This window comes from Mugil cephalus, chromosome 1 (assembly GCF_022458985.1).
Source record: "Mugil cephalus isolate CIBA_MC_2020 chromosome 1, CIBA_Mcephalus_1.1, whole genome shotgun sequence".
Taxonomy (NCBI): domain Eukaryota; kingdom Metazoa; phylum Chordata; class Actinopteri; order Mugiliformes; family Mugilidae; genus Mugil; species Mugil cephalus.
The window spans coordinates 3,935,568-3,961,078 of NC_061770.1; the positions used below are offsets into that span (position 1 = coordinate 3,935,568).

General features: G+C 41.5%; 1 protein-coding gene across 5 annotated transcripts in view; it reads right to left on the reverse strand.

The window, feature by feature from the left end:
• The window catches only part of LOC125003515 (IQ motif and SEC7 domain-containing protein 1-like), a 148,419-nt gene that overhangs the window by 111,701 nt on the left and 11,207 nt on the right, over nucleotides 1-25,511 (reverse strand). For all 5 annotated transcript variants that reach the window (XM_047577497.1, XM_047577508.1, XM_047577513.1 and 2 more), the window contains one exon: nucleotides 23,263-25,361. In XM_047577497.1, coding sequence (XP_047433453.1) covers nucleotides 23,263-23,999 — 737 coding nt within the window. In that variant the 5' untranslated portion in view covers nucleotides 24,000-25,361. The remainder of the gene's footprint in view (nucleotides 1-23,262; nucleotides 25,362-25,511) is intronic.

Here is a 25,511-nt window from a genome sequence, read left to right on the forward strand (position 1 = left end):
AAGCAGCATTATGTATGAAGCACGGGGCTGACAATGGATCATTAATGCTCGCATCAGTCGTTGGATACGCATATGTTTGACCTGTGTAGGGTAAACACCAGGTGACTTGATGAGTTTCCAGCAGAACAGAATTAGACCTAAACCATCAAGGACATAATGATGAGGTCAAAAGAAAAAAGGAAAGAGAGGGAGAGAGGGAGTGCACTTCTCCATCCTGGTTGGTAACTTCCAGTATATCTGTGATGTATGGATGTGGATGTTGCACTTGTCTCTATCACACACACACACACACACGCACTTCAGATGACATGACAGAGACTTGATTTTTGTTTCCAAAGAGGGGGTAGGTCATTCATGTCCCCACAACATACAGTAAGTAACTAGAGTCCAAACACACACTGTCCTTGACCTTCTCATTACTCACGCTGCCTTTCTCTCTCTCTCTCTCTTGCATTGTCGTCATAAATCATTTGCACAGTTCCTCTCTCTTTCTCCCTCCACTGCCTTCCCTTTCTTTTATTCTCCCTCTGACCAGTAAAGTCTGACATTACATCTGAATGATATTTTGAATTTCATTAATCTTTGGGCCTGACTTAATCTCCTATGAGTCACATTTAGTTTTTTTGTTGTTGTTGTTGTTGTTTTTATAATTTAATAATTCATTTATAATAATTAGGATATATATGAAGCAGTGGTGGGCTATCAGGGCCAGCAAAGCGTGTAACTATGCATTAGAGCTTTTATCCAGTCATACTGCATTTCAACCATCATGTGTTGCCAGACTCAAAGAAATCTGCCTGGGCCTTCACAATTAAAACTGCAGGTGTCTGAAGCTTGAAACACAATGTAATGACCCTGTTCCTTTAAACAATCACATTTCAAATGTGTATTCTCAGGCCTTCTCTGTGGCCTACGGTAGAGTCAGTGTTGTCATGTCCTCTGATTGGACAGTCGGAGAGCGGCTCCGTTTAAGCCAAGCTAGCAGTTAATGTTCAGTAAATATGAGCACTGCCCTTGACTGTCATGCTCCGAGGAACTCTAAATCATTTTTTAAGTTCTGGTGAGTAAAATGAACTATATTTACATATTTTATGTATATTTCTGCCATTTTATTAGGTTGGCATGGCTGCTTTGGTTTAATGTTTGTGGCGCTGGTGCACAGCTGCAGCACAGTGGTGCCTCCAGTGAGTGACAGCAGACTTTTTGAATTGTTCTGAGTTTCTTGCTTTCCTAATGGCATTCATCTCGCTATATGAGATACTCGTCTACGATGCAGTTTCTTGTTTTATTGCGTATTCGTATGATGTTGATGGTTTTCCATAGCAGTGGTTAATAAGGTTTGAGGGTACTGAAGAGGTGGAAAATGCACTGCCAGACACTGATATAAAAATAACAATAATGGACACACATGCCGTATGTTACCTGAGAAGTGTTTCCAAGTTGTGTTTCTGGTCGTCGCCATGTTGGAAGTGCCTCACTCCGCCTAACTAATTCAATAATAGTTAAAGAGGTGGTGTGTATAAAACAGTGAATGGAGGAATTGGCTATAGACACCACACTATTTTTTTGTATCAGGCTGTAAACATGTTCATTTCATTTGCAAATGCGAGATTCCTGTACTTAACTTCTGTCATGGTCTTGTCTTGTGGTACCTTTCTGTGATCCAGCTTGATTTCCTGCCTTATTTTGTAATCAGTTTTGTCTTTGCATTTAAGTTATACTTCCTGTCTTGTTGTGTCCCCTCCCTGTGATTACAGGACCCTGTCTTTCCTTGTGTCTTTTGTCTATGTGCACCTTCCCTCATTGGTTTCACCTGTCTCATGTCATTCCATCAGACTCCCCCTTTGTCAGGTTGCCTGTGATGTCGCCCCTGTGAAGTTCCCTCTGTTGAGTTTCCTCTGTTTTGTTTCCTGCTTGCTGTGTCCTTGTATGTCCCAGTGTTTCCATTCTACTCCTAGTGATTCTTGGTTTCCCAATGCGCATGTTGTGTTTGTTGGATTTTACCTGCCTACCCTGCAGCACCTTTTGTTCTTGATTGTGTATGTTTGTATTAAAGTTTTGTTTCTGTTGCCTGCCTCCCTTTGTGTCCGACTTCACCACCATAATGTAACAACAAATTGGCAGCAGAGTGGTGTAGTTCTAAGTACTGATGCCTGAAAGCAAGATGGTTCTGTATTTGAACTCACCAGGCGACTGGGGCCTTTCTGTGTGTGGTTTGCATGTTCTCTATGTTCTCTCTTTGCAAGTGTCCCTGCAGGGTACTTTCTGACTACACCAACTTCCTCCCACAGTCCAAAGGCATGCTCATTAGGTTGATTGGTGATTGCAAATGGCAGGTGTGATTGTTTGTTTGTCTCTCTGTGTTAGCCTTGTGATGGACTGGCAACCTGTCCAGGGTGACCCATCCTCTCTCCCAATGATAGCTGCGATAGGCTCAAGCCTCTTGTGGACAAGCGGTAAATTTAAGGAAATATTCTCCTTCTACAGCAAAAATATCTTGATTTTACATGAATCTATTTCCCCAAGTCTGACTGAAATTAAACACAGTGATACTTGTTGGCTCCTGTCTGTCCTTGGCATCGGCCAGTCTAATCTGATTATAACCTCATTTTAATCTCATTACTTCATCTAACAAGCGGCCTGTCACTGAGTCACTGCCCCATGTCAAACAGGCTGTCATAACACATAACACACAGTGGATAATACTCACACACACAAACACATCTATGTACAGTGGTGTGAAAAAGTGCTGGCACCCTTCCTGATTTCTTATGTTTTTGCATGTTTGTCACCCTTAAATGTTTTAGATCGTTAAACAAATTTACATGAGTCAAAGATAGCAAAAGTAAACACAAAATGCACTTTTTAAATGAAGGTTTTTATTATCAAGGGAAAACAAAATCATGGCGTCGCCGTCCAATGAAAAACACGTATCCTCAAATTTCTTTTTTTCATACCTGCTTTTGATACATGCTTTTTGACTGACATTTCTGACATCCAATGGAGATACATTTTAAATAGATTGCGTCTTAAAGCATCGTTCCATTGGTTATATAGATACCGAATGTGTCAGTTGCTAGGGTAGAATGTGGACACGTTGTATACTGTAGAAAGCCAAAAACTTCAAAAGTGGAGATGCGTGTTTTTTATTGGACAGCGACGATGGTCATGTGTGAAAAAGTGATTGCCCCGTAAACGTAATAACTGGTTGGGTCACCCTTAGCAGCAACAACTTCAATCAGGTATTTGTGATAACTTGCAATGAGTCTTTCCAGCTGTGGAGGAATTTTGGCCCACTCATTGTTGTAATTCAGCCACAGGACAGTTTTCTAGCATGAACCTCCTTTTTAAGGTCATGCCACAGCATTTCAATAGGATTCAGGTTATGGCTTTGACTAGACCTCTCCAAAGTCTTCATGTAGTTTTTCTTCAGCCATTCAGAGGTGGACTTGCTGGTCTGTTTTGGATCATTGTCTTGCTGCAGAACGCAAGTTCTCTTCAGCTTGAGGTCACAAATGGCCGGATATTTTCCTTCAGGATGTTTTGCTAGACAGCAGAATTCATCTCTCCATTTATCACAGTCAAGTGAAGTCAAGTCTTTCAGGTCCTGAAGCAGCAAAACAGCACCACCACACTACCACACACCACACCACACGTCACACTTGGTCTTGAACTCTGTCATGCAGGTCATTTTAGCCCAGTCTCTTTCTTATAGTCATGAACACTGACCTTAACTGAGCCATGTGAGTCCTGCAGTTCTTTGGATGTTGCTGTGGGGTCTTTTGTGACCTCTTGGATGAGTTGTCATTGAGCTCTTGGGGTAATTTTGGCTGGCCGACCACTCCTGGGACTGTTCCATGTTTTCTCCATTTATGGATAATGGCTCTCACTGTGGTTCACTAGAGTCTCAGCGCTTTAGAAATGGCTTCATAACCTTTTCCAGACTGATAGATCTCCATTACTTTCTTTCTCATTTGTTCCTGAAGCTTTTCTCCACATGATGTCTAGCTGTTGAGGATCTTCTGGTCTTCTTCACTTTGTCAGGAAGGTCCTATTGAAGTGATTTCTTGATTGAGAACAGGTGTGGCAGTAATAAGACCTGGGTGTGGCTACAGAAATTTAACTTAGGTGTGATAAACCACAGTTATGCTTTAACAGGAGGAACGATCACTTTTTCACATAGGGTCGTGTTTGGATTTTTTCCCCCCTTAATAATAAAAACCTTCACTTAAAAACTGCATTTGGTGTTTACTTGTCTTATCTTTGTCTTATATTTAAATTTGTTTGATGATCTGTCTGTGTGTCTGTCTGTCTATCTATCTATCACTGCGTTCACAATTTCAATTTCTACCAATCTTCCATGTCAGGCTGTGTTTCATATATATTCCAAATGAAATGTTAAGCAAAACTTAAATAAAAGCAAAAATGAAAACTTTTTCATTTAATTCTGTAGCTCTTCATTTGAATTTTTATTGACCAAACTTAAATTTTATAGAAGCCAAAACTCAAATCATGGAACTTTCATTTTAAACTCAGATGTTCAGGCCAGTATGTTCCATAGTCTGTTCCTCTGTTTTGTATCTATGTAGGATATTTAGGTTAGGAAAGTATTCACAAATGAGTGGGTTGAGTGGGCAACCAGAAATGCTCCAAAATAACAATTAAACATAGGGATTTGCTGTTGTAGTACAAAGACTAGAAGACATTTCCAGTTAGAGCTGTGACATACTGACTGCAGGAAAACAGTGCTACCGCAAACATTTATAGTGGGTTGTATAGAAATCTGATGGTTTATGTTTAAAAGAATCAGGGACAGGGTTAGACTGACTGGAAGGGCTAACACTGTGTAAGAGTGTTACTTTGGTTTGGTTTGATATACATCTTTAAATAAGGGTGAATATGCACTATACTATACAACATATCACACAATTATTTCACAATTTCACCGTGTGTGCACGTGTGTGTGTTTACATTTGTGGACAGTTCATAGCCAGTGAGTGGTGTAAAAGACTTTCTGACAAGCTCACAGGGGTGAAGAGGAGAAGAGATAACTGACATTAATTGACATTAATTAATTGTCTGATCAGAAGTCGTTACTGTTCAGACACAAAGTGTGAAACAGACAGACAAGCGGGAAGCAGCGGCCACAACATTTAACAGATCACACCACAGAACATTTCAGAGCATCAAATAAAAGCATCGGGTTTTATCAAGAACAGGGTGTGTGGACTCATGCTTTCTGTGGATATATGAGAAGGTCTGGACACACTAAACAACATAAAACAAGGTGTCTTGACCAAGGCACTGTACTTGAACACAACACAAGACAGCCAACAACCAGGTGGTATACACATTCTTCACCGGCATGGGAGGAGATACCTACATGCCAGCAGGTGGCACTAGAGCTAGGATTCACTAGAAAGGACTACAGAGTTGGCCTCTCCCAAATCTTGCTGATCAGTTAGTCTAAAGTTTATTCATTCCAGATGATTATGTTGTTGTGAAAATGTCTGTGGATGTGAATGTTCAAGTGAGATGAAGATGGAAAATGACTCCAGTTCCTCTTTTGAATCACTGGTTCTGAGTTTATCAGCCCATCAGAATGATCCGTCTCACTGATATGCTGCAGATTTAACATACTAAACTGGCTGAAAAGCAGCTGACAGCTTCTACCACTGCAACAGTTCGGGATACACCACCGGGATACACCACAAAAACTAGGGTCACAGGCAACACCAGCCAATAGTCAACCCTCAGCTTGGTATTTTCACTGACTAAACACCTCTGATGATCTGCACAGTGAACGGCATTAAGGGTAACAACATTATTTCCCTTAAAAGCATGTTGCAACGATGAATGATGCACACAAATGTTTGGGCGTCTCCATTTACTTTCAGACAGGATAAAGAACTAATTAATTTTACATTCGTAATAGCTACACCATAAAACAACCACCATAAATACACCACAAATAAATAAACAACATTTTAAGCTGTAGTTTAAAATCTATTACAATGGAAGAGCCAGCAAACAGCTCGGTTTACAGTGGCCAGGGTAACACAATCGGGATTCCATAAGCTTGACAGTAACTTGTATCGGACAAACAGGAACCATGAACTGTGACAACATTGTCTGTGAGTGTCATACTGAAAATGGAACAATGGAAAAGATTGACATCTGTGAAACCTCCATAACTGGCTTGTGTAACGCTCCTGTACTGGAGAGAATATTACAGTTGTACAGTGTGTACAGTGCAGAGTTAGATTAAAAAAAAAAAAATCCAGAGAATCGCCCTTGCTTGTTTTGCTCTGCCAACTAATGGAAATTTGGGCTCAACGTTCCAGAACAGAACCGATCTGGTGGAAAAGCAGCCCCACTGTCATTGCAACATTGTGAGAGCAAACATTAGACTAAAACATCACTGGAATTGGCTTGTTTTTTAAGGCAACTAGGAAAGGCAATACCTGTAGTCATCTGTTTGACTCGTTGTTTGTGCATGACTGAACATGAAACATGTTTTTGTCCTTGTGTGTTTGTCAAGTTACCAGACAGGGGGAGGAAGACACTCATTTTCATGTAGCAGAGGAGTAATCAGGTTTGTGATCAGAATAACAGACGTCAATCTGTGGTAAATCTGGTGTCACACAATTAAAATAGCTGATGGAAATGTGGTCGATGAATAACACTTTACCGCTAGGGAGAAATGAGTTCTGCTGCCTGCAGAAGGAGGATGCTATAGAACATACAGGATTTTAGACTTCTTTCATTCATTTAACTCACTAAAGGATTCACACATACAGTATTTGAGGAAAACGTGTTACAGTGTGATGTTTAGTTAGGGTTTCCATTAGCAATCTGTTAATTTAACAAGTCATTTGGGGGCCTGTCCTAACTGTGACCGTCTGAACGGGTATGTCCTGAACTTTAACCGTCAACCTAACAATTTAACGGACGAACGATTACAAAGAGACATAAATCAACAAAGAGAGATGCTGCATTTCAGTTTTAGCAGCTCCAGAAAGGAGGCCATGCCAACAGTGTTGTTAAGGGCAACCATTGCAAATGAAGAAACATGTTGTCACGGTAACAAGGACTCTGTTTGTGTGCAAGTGTGTATGTGTGCGTGTGAGTATGTGTGTATTTTTTTTTAAAATAGATCTTCCACTGCTGCTACTCTCAGTTGATTTACTGTTTCCAATAGGTTCAATCTGGAAAGTGTCCATGTACATACACACACACACACACACGCACACACACACACACACACACACACACACACACACACACACACACACACACACACACACACACACACACACTTAAGAGGGAATTACATTGACTTACATTCTTTCACAAACCATAAATAGAAGATGTCCACATGTAAACAATGATTTAAGTTCAATCATCAAAATGAAGGTGAGTCCCGACAAAGTCACCAATACACACAGTATCATAGTGCCTATCTGCTGTATGCATGCATTAACTGTGACTATAGCATCTTTACTCATTCATTACTGCGCATATAATAGCCACTCAGTAGTGAGCGGTAAATTGGGATTTCAGACATCAATCATGTGTCCACGCCGCCAGCTGTCAAGTCAAGTCACAGCCATGTTGGCGTCTATAAATTGTAGCTTGCGTAGACATTTCACTGTGTATTCTTTGAGAGTATGTAGTGGATACATTTACTCCCACGGACAAATGTGATGTCAGATAATGATATCAAGTCACAAACTCCATAGCCCTTATCCTGTGAAAAAGCAGTATTCTGGGGATTGAACCACTAACCCTCCAGTTCGTGGAGAATTTGCTCTACCTACTGAGCCACATCCGCCCCAAAAATGACTTAATTCCAATCTCAATCTGCATGTACAAATATCTTTAAATAGTGAACACCATAACTCTTGTACATTTTGCAGCACAAGGTTAAACAGGGACCAATGAGAAGACAGAGAGGGCCAATAAAAAATGATCATATTAACCACCTACGCATCCATCAATATAAGCCATCTATTCATTTTTCATTAAACCAAGTGAACGATGTTTCCAGTACATATCATGGGGTGAGGAGGACATATATTCTGGAGTGATGTCAAGTAACATGAAGATTAATTAGGTGAATTTCCCTACACTTGCTTTAATTCACATTTTAAATTTGCACATAAAATCTGCAGCTTAAAATTATAAATAACGCTATTTTACAGCCATCACGGGAGGGTGGCATGATCTCAACTTCGTAGGCACATTCAGAAAGTAGATGCTTTACTACTGCAGAGAACTCCTTCAGGGACACCTCTACTGACATACATGTATGCTGACTGGTCAAACCCATACATTTAGCACTGGAAATTGCATATTAAAATCTGTGTAACTATTTGTAAACTGACACCAATTAAAACAACTGCTCTCACCCTTTAAAAGTGGATCATAATGCAAAGACATGGACCAAAGTGGAGCCTACAGCATATGTGATGTTTTTGTGCAAAACTAATAGACATTAATATACCAACCATTAGCCAGCTATTTCATCACTTCAGCATTCCTATTAGCAGTGTGAATGTGAACAGGAAAAAAAAAAAAAAAAAAAAAAAACTCTCAGAAGAGCTCCACAGTGGGATACCTTCCCCAGAACAGCTTGGTCTTAAAGTGCCTCATTTTGCCTTTTCATTCCTTTAGTAAGTTCTTATAATATACTAGTTATAAGTTGGTATTAATAACTTTCATAACCATGTAAACTGAGCATTTTTATCTTAAGAAAGATGCTGAAAAAGATATATTTTAACCATTTACACACCTTTTTATGTGCAAATTTTATGCGTGCTCAGGTGGAATAGTTTGTGTCTTGATAAAAGCAAACTACAACATACATGAAATCCCTGGGTACAAAAAACGCTGATGCTTCAGAGAGATGAAAAGCTCAGATCTGAAATGAAAACTGAAACTCAACGTTTCCTTTGTGTCTTCTTCATCCACTCTCATCGTCTGAACTTTGACTTGAGCTCTCTCTCTGTCCTCTTCTCCTGTGATGATTTCACATTTCTCTACTTGCGCCTGTCACTTATCTCAATCAGCCAACTCCTAACACTGACATATTATAATGTAGTGGATGGAAACGAACATTACTTTGTTTTTCTTTTGTCACTCAAAAAATTCAGATGCAGCTCTGACAACTGAAAGTACATAGGGACGTACGGTTAATGGTTTCCCATCTGCATCATACACACAACATACAGCTACTAACAACTGCAATGAATTAAGCACAGCAGTTTCATCTTTTCACGAACCAATGAGCTGTAAATGCTACTGAGCTCTAGAAAACTCATGTACCTTATCTGCACATAAAACACCTCCTCCAGCAAATATCTAGTGTCATTGGGTTGCTGTAATGTAATGTAATGTAATTTCCATGTGTCGTACAATAAAAATAGAAAGCCTCTGAAATCTGTTATTCCTTGATCCATCTGTTTGTTGCCGTGCACCTCTACAATAACCTAATCTAACTTTTGTCTTTACTGACCCTGCTGGCGGTGGCTCTGCACGCAGACGCACACAGAGAGTCGGACCCCAGGGTGTTGTCCTGCGGCCTGGCTCAAAGAGGTAATTCATCACCTCTCTATTCATATCAGCTACCCTAGTTTCCCCTGCACACACACGCAAACACGCACGCACGCACGCACACACGCACGCACACACACGCACACACACACACACACACACACACACACACACACACACACACACACACACACACACACACACACACACACACACACACACAACTGCAGCGAATGAAAACAGAGCACTGAATGCTAAGACACATACAGGCAGACAGGTGCAGGGCAGGCCTCTGGTATTTAACTACAGTGCAGCTCCATTCAACAAGCCTGCGGCACTCAGCACTGCTGCAGCTAACCCCCCACACAACGCACACACTGAACTGCTGCTGCTGTCACACTGTGGCTCACATTCACCACCCAGAACTGCCAATTTGGCTACTCATCAGGATTTTAAAGGATTCACCCAAATGAAACATCCCCAGTTAGGCCGTCTGGACTGATCTGACACTTACGGTGTCTGTTTCTGCATGTGTGTTCACTCGGAGTGACACACAGAGCACGAGTGTCAGCTGACATACATCATAACTGATAAACCAGCTGAAGTCAGAGTCAGACTTCATCAGCCGTCTGAAGGCAAGGCTAAAACCAAGAGAGCAACAAATGTTATAGCTCATCAACCATGAATCAGTGGCTGGCTGGAGAAAAGTCACACTTTCACATCTGACACCAGAGCCTTCAGATGTTCTGTGTTCTGCGAGTTAGTTTTGGTCTTGATTGTGATACCAACCAAGATATCAACCCTCCTTTTACCTTCAACACTTGTAATCTTTGGTGTCAATTGGACCCCAGCAATTTAAACGATGCAAGCAATTTAAATGATCGCAGTTAAGTAAATGTATCAGGTACTTTATATTCGTTTGTTGACTACCTACATAGCTCTTTAGAACCAATAGAGAAACAATCCCCCACCCCACATATAGATCCAGAATACCTGTTACAGATGCAGATGACCATAAAATGTCACTGACTGACCTTAAACTGGAAAGGTATACGGTTTAAGTGGCTTTATATCATTTCTAATCATTTTACAGGGAGCCAGTGAAGGTGGATAAGTGTGGGGTTGACATGCTGCCAGGGCTTGGTGTAGTTGAGAATCCTAGCAGCTAAGTTCTGGACAGACTGAAGTCTGTCCAGGATTTTGCCAGGTAACCTGATCAGGGCTCCATTGCAGTAGTCCAGAGAGCTGGTGATAAAGGCATGGATGAGAGGCTCTGCAGTGGTGTTGGAGAGCGACGGGAGATGTTCCAGAGATGGAAAGTTTAATCATATATTCAGAGATGTCAAACACTGCACCTACAACACTCATTCAGGTGTGTAAAAAAAATGGGGTAGACCTGCTTCTTCTCACAGAAATAGTCTTTGGTTGTGTTTGGACTTAGTGTCTACTGATTTGCTACGGTGATGTCTCTCATTTTAACCAGAAGAAGCAACAGTCAGAGAAGATTCTGACGAATAACATATTTAAACTCACAAATTCAGGGAAATGTGGAACCACCTAAATGAAGAATCCCATCCTATTTTCATGGCGTTATTTTAAGTCTCTTATTATTATTTCTTAAAACGGTTTACAATTGTTTTGCATCATCATCCTGTGATTCAATTAAATGCCTGAATATAAAAAGAATTCCAGAGTGGAGTAATGAACGCTGTAGCCTCTAGAGGGAGCTAACGCAGGTTTTAATATGCTGGACCAGTTTGCTGTTATTTTCTGCACTAGCCTACTTACTGTACTCCTTCTATTCTCACATACAGGTCTGAAGAACACTTCTCTCTGCCGCTGCTGCAGTGACCCAGTTTCCCGGCAGAAAAGATTCATATTTCAATCTAATCTAATCGATCAGTTTTGTTGTATGCGGTACATTGCTGTATTTCCTGTTCTCAGCCAGATTAATTGTTAGTGTGGTGTAATATGCTGAGGTATGTGTACATGTAAGAGGCCTTGTCTTTATTAAACTGTGGGGGTACATTTTTCATGGAATAGTAACATTATTGCCATTTTGTCATTGTGGATCTACACAGCTGTCTGATGCTTAAAACCGGTTAAGACTTGGGTTTACAGTAAACATTATAATCAGGTTATGGCTATGATTATGGTAAGGGACAAGGTAATGCATGATGTCAGTGGAAGGTTTTCAGTTTTCACGATAGAAAGACAAATGTGTGTGTGTTCTTGTACAGCAATCTTGAGGATCAGGTTGAGTTTTACACCAGTGGAGCGAGGACATTTGTGACTCCTCACTTCTTTACAGGACTTTTTGAGGGTTAAGACTCGGTTTTAGGGTAAAGGTTACATATAGGTTATGGTTAGGATTAGGGTTAGGGTCCAGTGAGTGCACCTGCCGTCCTTGACAAATTAAACTGATTTTCATCCCGCCAGGAAAATGCCTGATCCTTAAAGCACCTCCCATGCTGAATTCAATAATTAATGAGACCGGAAATCATCAGAGTCTCTTTCATCTGGTATTACAACAACAGCTGAGTGAAAACAGCAATGTGCTCCTAGAAAACATGTTTTGCTTTGTTGGTCAGTACTCTATTTCCTTTTTTTTCTTTTTAACTCTCTTTGAATTCCTTACTGGTGGCCTAAATACAAAGATGCGGTAACTATTTTTGTGTAAGACAGCACCGAAGGAAACACTGAAAAAGATCCTCAGTATAAATGAAACCAACTCTAAAAATTAAATTGCGGCAAGCCGAATCACTAATAATCTAATAATAATTTATTGAATTGTTAATGGAACCAAATCCCTTTTGAACTTGATCCACATTTTACAAGATATTCTTAAACCAGAGGGCCGTTTAATATAAGCAATATGTATGTATTAACTCAACAGGTACTTTGAAATGCTCTTGATTTACACCATTTAAATTGAGGGCCATCACTTTAGCTGAGTAAGAACACAGGCATAGTTTTAGTCATCATGACCAAAAGCATTTAAAGATCAACTGTGCAAGGGACTTTTGGTGGAAACAGATGTTCATAAACTGAGAAATAAATGGTTCAAGAGGCAGCCTAGAAAATAGAAAAGAATGCTTTGCAGCTGATGTTGCAGTTACATTCTCACATTTCTCCCACATTACTCTTGCCCTTTGTCGGCCCACACAAGCCACTGAAAGCTGGAGGCAACAAGTTAGAGCCGCGTCTCCACAAGCATTGTGGGAAATGATGGAAACAAACGAGGCAGACGAGCCGAGCTGAGGAAGGGAACTTCACTCACTCATTTTTGGAGTGTGCTGGATAATCTTAGTGACACTGAACAGCTGAAGGGATTATTCTCCTTCCGCACTGAACAGTGCTGTGTGAGTCTCGACTGGCAGCTTCTTTCCCAGCATGCAGTGCAACTGGCCTCTTGGGTTTTGCAGTAGCGTGGATGGATTACTGCCGATGTCATCAGACCGATGCAGACATTTTCTCCCAACAACACAGGAGAGGCTACACTGCTGGCCTCAATATGCACAAACACACACATAAAAAACTTCTGCAAACGCTGCACGGCCTCGTTTCCAGCAGGTGGTGATCCTGGACCAAGTGTGTTTTATTTCTTGATTCATGATCTCTTGGGCATCTCATTCAGACCAGAGCAGGGAGGAAAACAACAGGAAGAAACCTTGTTCTGATAGATAGATAGATGCCTTTTTGTTCCCATGGTAAATTCAGTACTATAGTAGAGAGAGCTACCATAGAGCTACTGTTACTATTCAGAGAGGATGTGTTTATTTTAGACAGCACCACTCAATGTGAACGTAATGTTAAAACTTTCACTCCGAACATATGGTTCTCTTGCACTACGATGGAGAGCTGCAACAATATATCAATGGGCAGTGGATGAACATGTCTAGGTTCTTCATCCATCTGAAAAAGTTTGAACATGACCCTAAATAAAAACAGAGACCCGGATGGATGAAATGACCTTCAATAGCAGATCGCCAAGCTTCTCAACAGTAAACATCCACTGGCATTGGACCTCAAAAACAAGACCGCATCAAGACCTCAAAGCAAGACCCCCATCAGTACTTTTCCTCTATAATATTTCAATAGGAATGAAATCGGGGCTTTGACCGCAGACTGCATGTACTTCCTTGGGGCATAAGTTACACTATTTTTGAGGGACTTTCTTGAGGGAATACAGGCGGTGCCATCTTGCAACTCTAGAGGCAATGTCTGCATCGTACAGTATAATGTCACATCCTGTTTCTATATAAATAACTAACTAAAATAAAACTTTTTTTTGATGGGTATTTTAGTGTTTTAGTTTGGTCTAAGTCCCATCCACTAACATGGAGGAGGTGGAGCTTATGGCCTATACTGCAGCCAGTCACCAGGGGGAGCTCTACTTGCTTTGGGTTCATTTTTGAGGAGCTGTTCCACCATCCATCGTTACACAGTGTAAGGCTTTGACTCATCCATCCCACAAACCTCCATTTCTTCTTATTGAGCCATTCCATGGTGGACTTGATTAGGGGTGAATATCATTAATCTGATTAGAGGCTCATCTCATATTGTCTGGAAGCGCCCTATGATTCAAAGTTGAACAGCGCCACATCATAACATAGGCACAACACTACTTAATTACAAATGAAAGATCTATTTACGGTAAACATTTCTTTACACTACACCTCAACTTTTCTTGTGAGTGTGGTTCAATATCAGGGTTTGCATGTTTACCTTTAAGTCTACTGTTCAGTATAGAGCTGGACGGACGCACTGTGAAATAAAACTCACATCTTTACATCAGCTGGCAGCCAGAATATTCTCCATGGCATCGGTGTCCCGTGGGATCTACTGTCAAGAATCAGCCTTTACGACAAGTCGGTTAATGTGCTCTTACATCACCAAATATTTACAAATTTCCCTCAGGTGAACATGGGAACAAAACCTCAATTCAATGACATATGAGAGAGTAGCACATACACAGAAAACTTTTTAAAATATGTTTGATGCGAACTTTAGGATAAGGATTTTAAGCTTTAACATTAACACATATATTTAACGAACCTTTAACAAACGTGTAAATATATGCTATTTAGATGAATTGTCTGTCACAGTCTGTTTGCTTTTACACTTTTATGGCAACCTTTTGGTCAGTCTTCATTCTCTGTAAGTCATGTTTGTTCACTTGTTTATCATCTACAAAGGATAAACAATTATAGTCAAATGATGCCTACTTTTGGCCTGTAGCATCTGGAGTCTGATCTGTTAATGTTCCTGCTCCCTCTCGGTGACGTCAGTCTGCATGAGAGCGACTCAGCTGAGGAGCCGAGCGTGTCAGCCGTCATAAAACCACCAGCTCTTTCTCCTTGCCACCTTCCTAGGATACTGAGCTGTTGCCATGACAACATGGCATTTACCCGTCCTCCTCCTCCTTGTGGACCCCACTCCCCAGACGCTCTGCATCCCACCTTTTCCACCACCACCACCACCACTCGGCTTCGTGTCTCATTTCTATGTTGCCAAATATAACAGACAGAAGGACTGACAGAGGGATGGAGGGAGGGAAGGAGGAAGAAACTAGATAATGTCTATGATTTACCAAACTGACACAGCGTGCACGTCTCAACATCCAGGTCAGATGGTGAATGAATAAACCATCAATCACCAAGAATGGTTTCATTAAACCCCTGTCTCTCTTCCTCTTTCCCCCTCACACACACACACACACACACACACACACACACACACACACGCTCTCTCTCTCTTTCTTTAATTGGAGTGTGTGAATTGTACAGTGACTACGGTGAGCCAGAGGGGACAAATGCTATTAAGAGATTTAGAGTTTGAGAGTTCTTGCATTTAAACTGGAATGGAAAAGATAAAAAAGGAATGTAATGACATTAAAACTTATTTTTATATATAAAAAGATAATTTGATGGATTTTTGAAAAAACGGACTCCTAACCAGCCTATGATGCCTCTAATATTCATTACAGGACATAATTCACCTGGGACAGAACTACTGTTGCCACTAACACCTTTACACCTTATGCTCTTTTTTTTAAACTCTCATGTAACATTATTAGCTATATCTGTAGTAACCGGTTTTCAAGGTTTTCCAGCGGTTCTGAATTTGCTCCACGCCTCAATCTATTCCAGCTTCAATTAATTTCTGATGGACCTTTTCAAACAGTTCGATATTTCTATTTCTTTTTGCCATCTAAGTGTGCGATAATGTCTACTTCTTCCAGAGTTGTTATTAAAGCCAAGTTGAGGAAACGTCACTCGAATGTCACTGTGCATTTACAGAGCAAGACAGAGCATGTGCAGTCAGAACTGAGCCTGACTTCAATTCGTTTCACCGTTTACATCACTTGTAGTTTGGGAAAAGGAATATTCTACCCCTGTGAAACCGAATAAAATTTCATTTGGTTTGGGTCCGTTTATTTCAAATGAGGTGTTTATATAGAGCATATTCATTTGGTTTGGGCTTCCAAACCTATTGTTATCGGAATATTTGGCTCCATGTAAACCCAACTTATGTTTATCCTGTTCCCCCTATCCTCTCTCTTCTCTATTTCTACCCGGTCGTCCTCAAGCAGATGGGTCCCTTTGTATGAGCTGTGTTCTGCTCAAGGTTTCTTTCTGTTTGAGGGGAGTTTTTTCTTGCCATCATAACCTCAATGCTTGCTCTGAGGGTTCCAGGGCGGGTTTTGTATAGCGCCTTGAGAAACTTTCATTGGAAGAAAATGACAACACATTTTGTAAAAGAAGTAAAGCAACGGTTGCAGTGCAGTTAAGAAGACTAAATAGATCAATACATTTAAAAAAATAAGTTTACAGTATAGTAGAGTTAAATTGCATGGTTGCTAACCCAACTTTGTTTACAACAAAATGGCTCTGATTGGTGTTGTAGGACTATACAGTTGGTATTTTTTTCATCTGTATTGCTTCATACATGCCCTACAATAAAATCCCAATGGCATGTTACCAGACTAATATAGATTAATACACAGGACAAGATGTTACGATCCCTTGTGCCATGATCTGAGGCAAAACTCCTTTAGAAGTCCAGTCCAACTGGAGAACCGACCAGCAGACCAGTGGTCAGCTACTAACTAGCCTAGCCACCAGCAGTAGGTAAGAAATGATGGGAATGTCACCACACTCCAACCAAACATCTCTTCTAGCCTAGTCCACAGCATGAGGAAATGAGAGGTGGTGGGACATGTGACCACCCTTCAACCAACTCCGCTCCCTTCTACTAGGATCAGAAATAAAACACTATCAGACACCAGCTAATAAGCATAGCCACGGAAGTAAACCACTAGAGAACACCAGCTAAATAGCCACTAGCAGCAGGTAAGAGATGATGGGAATGTGACCACACTCCAACCAAACATCTCTTCCTTCTGCCTGTATCAGAAATAAGAAACAACCAGACACGAGCTAAATAGCCTAGACCACAGCCGGGGGTAATGAGAGGTGGTTTTAGGAGTAACACACAAGAACCCGCCAGCTAACAAGCCTAGCCAACAACAGTAGGCCGTGTGCAGCATATCATTGGGGTTTTCAAGTGTTTTCAGATTTGTACTCAAGGAATGAGTGTGGCTACGGCAAATTAAAAAAAAAAAAAAAAAAAAATATATATATATATATATATATATATATACATATATATAGGGTCTTCTAAATTCCTGTATTGTGTAATGTAGAGCAGCATGTAACAATCTGAAGAAATGTTGATTACAAAACCTAACAATGGTAAAGTGCCAAAAACAATTGCACTGCCACCACCATAAGGCCAGTGGGGGTGGAAACAGACAAAAAATATTTTTGGGATATTAAATCCATGATGTACAGCTGTAGCCCTACTGCCACTGCACTTCCTTAGAGCTGCTTTTATGTAGTGTACGGTGAGTCATTCTGCTGACGCAGAGCTCAGAAATGGCAGCCATGGATTAAAACTGATCAATGAGTGTTCAATAAACAAGCTGATCTATTGCCTTGATAGGCCCTAACATATTGATTGAGACACATTTAATCTTCCAATTGTGGGTGAGATTCATCTGAAGAATGTGAGAGACAGAGAGTGGGTGGAAGTGGAGGTGGGGAAGAGCTTTTACCGCAAACTAAAGCTTTCAGGGGTGGAAGGATACCACACTTTCAGAAAGATTCTAAATAATCTGCGAACTACTGATAGAACTAGGCTGCTCAGATTTATAACACTTCACAATTTACAACCTAATGATCTATATAACACAAATGCAACTGCTAACCACGGAATACAAAGAAGCTACAACACTTCCTTTGGTACCGTACATGTACAGTGCCTCCTTCCTTGTATGAAATGAATTCATTAAAAAGCCAGTGCAATCGTCTGACCGGTACAGCACGTTGATGGAAACATGTCAGACAGCAGTCAGAGCTGAGGGGCTTTCAAACCAATGCTGATGATTTGCTAACTTTGTAGCTTTGTAGCAGACATACACACCCACACATATGGCACATCCTATAAAAAATTGGTCCCACCTGTGGGGCCCTCAATTGGCCCCAGAGTGACTCAGGAAGACATATCAGAAATCGTTGTTCGTGATTTGTGAGATTTCTGGCTGAGCATCCACTACTTGGCAGGACTCTGTATCCAGGACACCGAACCGATGGGGTGAAACGACACACACACTCACACCTGGTGCAGCAGTGCTGCTGACCGAGCTCATTTACACTCTTGTTATCGTCATCAGGACACAGAGAACGAGATGTCAGCAGCTGTTTACAAAAACAGGGTCAGAGAGAGAGAACCCCCTTCTATATATCCTATAACAGACCGGAGTTGGGCGATAGGGATTGGTGATATGGGCTAAAAGTTTATCACGATAAAAATAACTATAAAAATATTATAATGCCATGCTTTTGACTCAATCTGTCACTACATTCCGTCTTGAGAGATGACAAGTTACAGTCAAATAAGATGCTTAAGGTTGTAGTAAGTTGTGGAGAAAACTGTAGTGACTAATCAAACAAGTCTGAAATGTGAAAACTGAATCTGGAATGAAATGCGGGGACATTTACAGCTCAAAGATGAAAAAGATTTAAAAGTTATCAAGATTAAATTAAGACATGGATATGAAAAACTACGGTTTCGTTTATTTTGACATATTTATTCATATTTAAACTGCTATGTCTGTAATGTCAATAGCAGCATGGCCAGCTACTGTAATAAATGTTGTTGTAGTCTGCGTGCAACATCTTTTCATAAAACATTAAAATCGGGGACAGTTTTGGGGACAGATATAGCTGGGGGACAAGTCATCCAATAATGGGGACTGTCCCCAGAAATCAGGGACGTCTGGTTGCCCTTATTTAACGGAGGATGCGGCTACTTTCTCCTACGCATTTGCTGACTCTCGTTATATTCCGGCTTGTGGTTGTACTTCAGGTAATAGAATAAATTTGTAGTAGTAGGTAGTAGAATAAATTTGTTGTGTTGCTATCCTTAGCCATTATCTTTTTTGCTCCACATATAAGTTCCGAATATCTCATGATAGGGCTGCACGATGAATCGTTAAAAAAATCACAATCTCAATTCACACATACACATGATCTCATTTCGAAACACGATTCTTAAGCATTTTATTTCATGAGCAGCATCACAAACAAACGCTCCCATATCTTCCCAGATTTTTTCAAGCGCCCCTAAAGGCAGCACTGCCACTGACTCCTCCCTCGACCTGTGGTAAAGCGTCTTTACAACACATGATTCTGTCAATGGAGAGAGTTAAATGGATGGTGAAGAAACCCCAGGTGGCAGTGGTGAGACTCACCCACAGACCCGCACCGAACTTGTGCCCAAAAACGTATGCTCTACATTCTAAAGAAATCTCAATGTTTGATACTCTACTTGAATGACCATTTGAATGCTTTTTTTTGTTGTTGTTTTGTTTTGTTAAAGTTCATCGGTGCAATAAACATTTTGTAAAAAAAAATCGTGCCAAAGAATCTAAATTTTAAGCAAAAAAATCACAATTCACATTTTTTTCCAGAATCATTGATGAGGAACCTCATTTAGCCATTAGCAGCAGGTGAGCTACAGCTTCGAGTAGATCCACGTGTTTACGTCATCACCGTACAACAAACTCGTTTTTATCCCCAGATGGCAAATTCTTATCGCGGGGATTGTTTTTGGCGGTATACTGTGTACGTTAAGTTATTGCCCATTTGTATTGGACGATATATGGCTTTGGTATGTCATTGACTAGGCCACCCAAAAACCTTGGAGTGCCACTACTGGAGGCACAGATTCTGAATTCTGTAGTAAGCCACATATTATTAGTCTGTTGAATACATACATATCTCCTCTGAAATATGAATTATACTATAATTGTATGTACTTGAGATGTCACAAGAAGAGATACTTTGGTACCAACATGATACAAAAGTCAGAAAACCTGACAGTACTTGCTTTTTTTTTTTTTTTTTGGTGCTCTAGCTAGATGCCTGCACAGAAATAAGTAGAACCCACAGACATCTTACCACAGACGTGGAGGATCGGTGCCGTGTGACATGGTGGTATTAGGCCACCACTTTCCCTGGGGACTAGCAACCTTTGGATGAACTATTTTACCTCAGACTAGAGGGACAGTACTTCTCAAAAGTGCAGGAATTCCAGCGGCTCATGCAACAGCCTTGTAATCACATGTCGTCAACTATATGATGTAGCCCGAAACATTTCTTGGGATAATCACAGGAAGATGGGGTCAGGAACAAAGGTTTTAAAAGACATGATGGACCTACAGAAGAGGGTGATGCATTCCCTTTTCATTTCGTTTTCTCTTTTCTCTCTCTTCTCTTTATGCGTCTGAATGCTACAGTTCTGACTCCTGTGACTCTTCCACACCCACACTGCAGAAATAAAATCACTGTTTCTGATGTCCTTTCCATAACTGTCCTCCATCAATCTTTCACTGGGGGATCGATGAGACATAACAGCGCTGACGTGTCATGATGGTCTCCTCATGGTCACGTATGTTAGAATGACTGAGCTCTGGAAGCTAGTGATACTAAAGCTTGAGCAGAAAATGTTTCTATTTGCATTACACTCACTGTTTACCGCAAAATGCAAGTTTGTAAAACCATAACTGCAACTGTGATCAGAGTAAGATGTGATATGTTCATTAGGATATTAGTAGAGACAATATATGTAAGAACACCAGGCTATAGGAAAGTGATTCCAGTGTTTTCATGTCTTTAATCTTTAATAGAAATATTTAAAGATCGCACCAGTCGTTATGCATTCTTTTAACTACACTTTGTGCACATAACAATTACTAGCTAAGTAGTTGGTCCCTTACTCTGCCTTAGTGAGTTGTTTGCTTGTCATACTATTTTATGTGTTATGAAGTCTTGAGATCCACGTGTTTCAGTTTGCACGTGCAGCTGAAGCATTGCAAGTCCCTTGCAGTGTAATAAGAGCGCGGACACAGTGTGTAAAGTGTGCAAAATGGCTGCTGTAAATCAAAACGGACACTAAACCGGAGAAAATATCTTTTGTGTCTCAACACTCATAGCACCCATCAGAGTCCCGTCATATCAAATGTTTGAACTGCTTTGTCATATCTTGCAATATTTACTGCTTCCTTGCATGGGTCGTGATTTTTTCTGCTTCAGCCTGGGGTGCTGCAATATAAATCTCTGTGAGGGTGTTTTGCATTTTGCTGCATCATGCCCTATACAAAATCACTCAGAACGCAGTGTAGGCAGCTCTGTAACATGCTGCCATGCCTCCGTAATCTGCCCCAGTGCAGTGTGGGATTTATTGGATCACACTCAGTCAGCTGAAGAGGCAGCGAGCAGCCGATTGTACTGTGTGATTTCATAACGAATCAGCCTCGTCTTCACTGCTGTCAGACTTGATCATTGTTCTGTGCCAGTTACATCATTTGCAAGCTTAAGGTCAGCTTTTTCTCACGATATCAGCTGTACCTGAATGTCCTATGACTTAGGGTTTAAAGGATTTTTTTTTCCAGCACTTTGATGCCTTAAGATGCCTCAGATGAACCCAGATCTGAGAGTCTGAGTCACTCTTTATGTACCTCCGCATACAATCTACTTTACTTTTTGGCCGCACATGTGAGAGCTCATAAGACAGCGCAATAGTACTATTAAATCTTTCTCAATGAGTCATCACTGCGCTTCCCCAGTCTTCATTTCTGCAGGTCTGTCGGGACCCTCTTTTCTAGTGCCTGCTGCATTTGCAGCAGAATGAAGATGCTACTCTTTGTTCCAAACCGCGGTGCGAGCTTAGTAAAGCTCTGCGCGCTACGAGCGCCAAGCCAGGTTAAAACCATTTCAACCGTTAGCGAGAGTGTTGTCCTTCAAACAGGTTTCCACTGTTGCATAGCAACAGAGATCTCCATGACCAGCGCATCCCACAGACAGCGGTTCGGTGCTACTTGTTACGAAGGTACCGCCTGTTAGATGCATGAGGCAACTACAGCCCCGCGTCCTGTTGCTTACGGAATCACTTAGACATGTGTACCAAGACGACTGCCACAGACGGTAACGAGGATCCTTCGTCCCCAACACTTCCTGATAGGATGCTCCTAAGATAGTGTTGCCAGGCAACAAACCCACTTCCAGGCAAAAAACACTGTTCTTACTAAAAATGTATTCAAAGAGCAACAAATTTACAACAAAGTAATAGCACAAAATAAAAGAGAGTCTGCCATGCTACCTGGTACCTGGTGGTTACCATGGTGATTGGTACAGCAAACAATTTCACAGTTATAGAGAGCACAGAGTGTTTTCTTTATAGTCTCATAGTGCACAACCAATTCTGTTGCCTTGCAGAAATATCAGTTACATAACACTGTTGAGTCTTTGCTCCACCAATTATCAGTGTTAGAGATGCTGTAGTCGTTTAGTTCATCTGTCTCTGGAGTCTCACGCACTCCTGCTCTCCTGCAATTTATAAATTCCCACTACAACCTTCCACTCTGTAGCACCATTAGCTGATAAAAGGATGAATATTTATCAGGCCTGCACACCCACCAATCACACCGTCTCAATACAGAGAGAAAGCACATGCAGGGGCATCCGCTGCCTCTTCTTGTTTGTAGAAGGGATCACTTCAGTGGCAAACTTTGACAAGTTCACCTCTGCTACTTGTTGTGAGTCCTTTACAATAAATGATGTTCAGAAAAATAAATTGCCTTAAACATGGGCTGCTTGCATTTTTGTGCCAGCAAAGAATCAAGCAAATAATATGTTTCAAGGTCAAAATTTAGCAAGCGGGCATTTATTTCTAGGCTTGCACAAAACCTGTGTGAGAAAAGCAGCATAGTTAGTAGCGATCAAAGTCAAAGATTAACACGAGTTTTGGGTAAACCAGACAATGAGGAGACCAGCGGCTGGCCAAACTAGCAGATTTGAATTTAGTAAAAGGACACCATATTAACATATGTGCCACAGCTTTTCAATCATAGTCTTAAAGTTGAAACTCAAAAAGAGTATGTTGCAAAACGGGACATCTCTAAAGAGTGTGCAAATGTAGCTAAACTCCTAAAACTGACTGAACCACGTTTAATATGGTATCTTGTGTCATCTTTTTCTAATAAATGCAATGAAAGCAGTGCAGTGCCTCTGCATAGTCTGCTTTGCTGTCTTCTCGTGTCACCTTAGGCTTTGCTTCTATTAAAAATACTGTAGAACTTACGATTTGTGGTGGTGCAGGGTGTGGGCATGATGGTTGTTGGAGGCATTTGCCCTGTGCAGGCGCTCAAGCCTCTCTTTCTCTTTCTCCACGAAGTTTGTGTTGGTGCCAGTGCTAGTGGAGGGCACTCGGGTCAGTCGGCTGTGGGCCCGTGGCTGATCCCTGGGTGGGATCGGTGGAGGGGGAGGTGGAGCAGGGGTCGAAGAGGAAACCGGAACTGGGATCTGGGTCGGGATGGAGATAGAGACTGGGGCTGAAGTAGGAGGAGGAACTGGAATAGGGGTTGTAGCAGTGCTGTTGGTGCTGTTGTAGGAGTGGTGGGTGGAGGAGTGGTGGTGGTGGTGCGGCTGATGATGCTGGTGGTGGTGGCTGTGGTGAAGGGGGATAGAAGAGGGAGGCTGTGGAGGAGCCTGGTGTTGGCTGTTGTGGTGATGGTGATTCTTGCTAGAAATGGATGCTGACGTAGTCTGAGTCGGTGGAGGTGGCGGAGGAGGAGGAGGGAGAGGAGGCTCAGGAGGGGGAGCAGGTGGAGGAGGAGCGACTGGTTGCCGGTCCAAACGCAGGTCTTTGTTCTCTTGGCTGAGCCGGTCCAGTTGTACCTCCAACTCCTCAATTCTGCGCCGTTGTGTTTCCAGAAGCTTCTGCTGGCTCTCGATAATGTTGTTGAGTTCAAGAAGGTACTCCACAGCCCGGTTAGGACTTTCTGGACTGCCCTGGCCTGGGCCTTGATTAGCATCCATAGCTGGTCTGAGAGTTAACACAGACGCTAATGGCTAGGGGAACTCAGTCAACTAACAACTGGGGAAAAGCCTAGTGTCTAAGATTTATAATGCTAAATATTAAACTTAAGAATCTAAATGCTCACAGTTGATTAGATCCAGGTAGTAATGCTTTTAAACGTCTGCACTAGAACAGAAATACTAGAAATACTGCCTGAGTCTCAGCTACAGCTGGTGCAGAGCCAAATACGAACTCACACAGGGGCTGCACAGGCAAATGAGCCAACAGGTCAAACGCTAAATCTAGCCCAACTGACTAAACAACTAAAAACGTAGAGCTAATTATTATACAGAAACAGAGACAAACTGCCTCACTATGTACTCTACAGTCTAGTCTACAGCCTAAAACCTACTCTCTAAAAACTACACCCTATGGCCCTGCGCCCTACACCTTAAAAATAAAAGTACCCTTCACCCTCCCCCCCACCAGAGGTAAGTGGGGGGGAGAGGACTTTTTCTTCTTCGAGATCTGATTTGAAGATCAGGATGGACCTCGTCCTTGTGTGCTCCAATCAAAGACTTCTACTGAGCTGCTGACCATTCCCTGGCTCCGTCAGGTGTTGCTGTTGGGGTTCAGACCCATGACCGTCAAAAACAGAACAAATATCTCAGTCAGAGATGATCCTTTCCTCCCCAACAATCAGAATAGATTTGTTTTCCTTCCTGTTTGTCAGTGAACCAGTTGTATCCACTCTCTGTGCTCCATGTAGCAGATCAGAACACAGGTTTCCAAGAGGCAGGTGTGGAGGCTGCAGCTGGCAGAGGATGTAGATGTCCTTCTTTGTTGAAGATATTGCACATTATCATCACTGACTGCAGACTGTCTAGCACCAGTGATGCAATTTCCCTCAGCCAGTATCAAATGTGTTTTGTCAAGTGTGCTGCAGGAGAAATGCAGTCTGCATCACCATGTGCCAAACTTCCGGATTATACAACAGCTTTCCTACCCAGGCCCATAATATAATCCTGGGGTCAAAAAACTTTTCCAGATCAAACCGTCTGGGAAGTTTTATGGGCGAGAAAATAAGTTAGCTAAGTTCAGACCCTCTCCATCATCAAAAACATTTAACACAACGCAAGCCTCCACAAAATGAAAATGCAAAGTCCGTCAAAAATCATCTTCTCACAAACATGGAGGAGGAGAGCTTCACTTCTTCCTGGTCCATTAGTTCAAGAGCAGGAGTATCATCCTGCAGTTGGTCTGTGTGAAGAGGCGGTATGGAAAGGTTGAATGTCATGTCAGATGTTTGTCTTCTTCCTGGATATGCTGAGGCCTCTGGGATTCACCATCATTATCATGCTGTTGGATGGCACTCCCAGATCCTTTTTTATGTCATCCATCCATTACATGAAAAAGAAGAAAAGAAGGTATAGATGAGAAGCAGAGTCAACAGGAAATAACTATGATACTTTCACTGTTTTTTTCTAACAGACACCTGTTTCTTTTCCTCCTTTCATCTGTCGTTCTGTGTT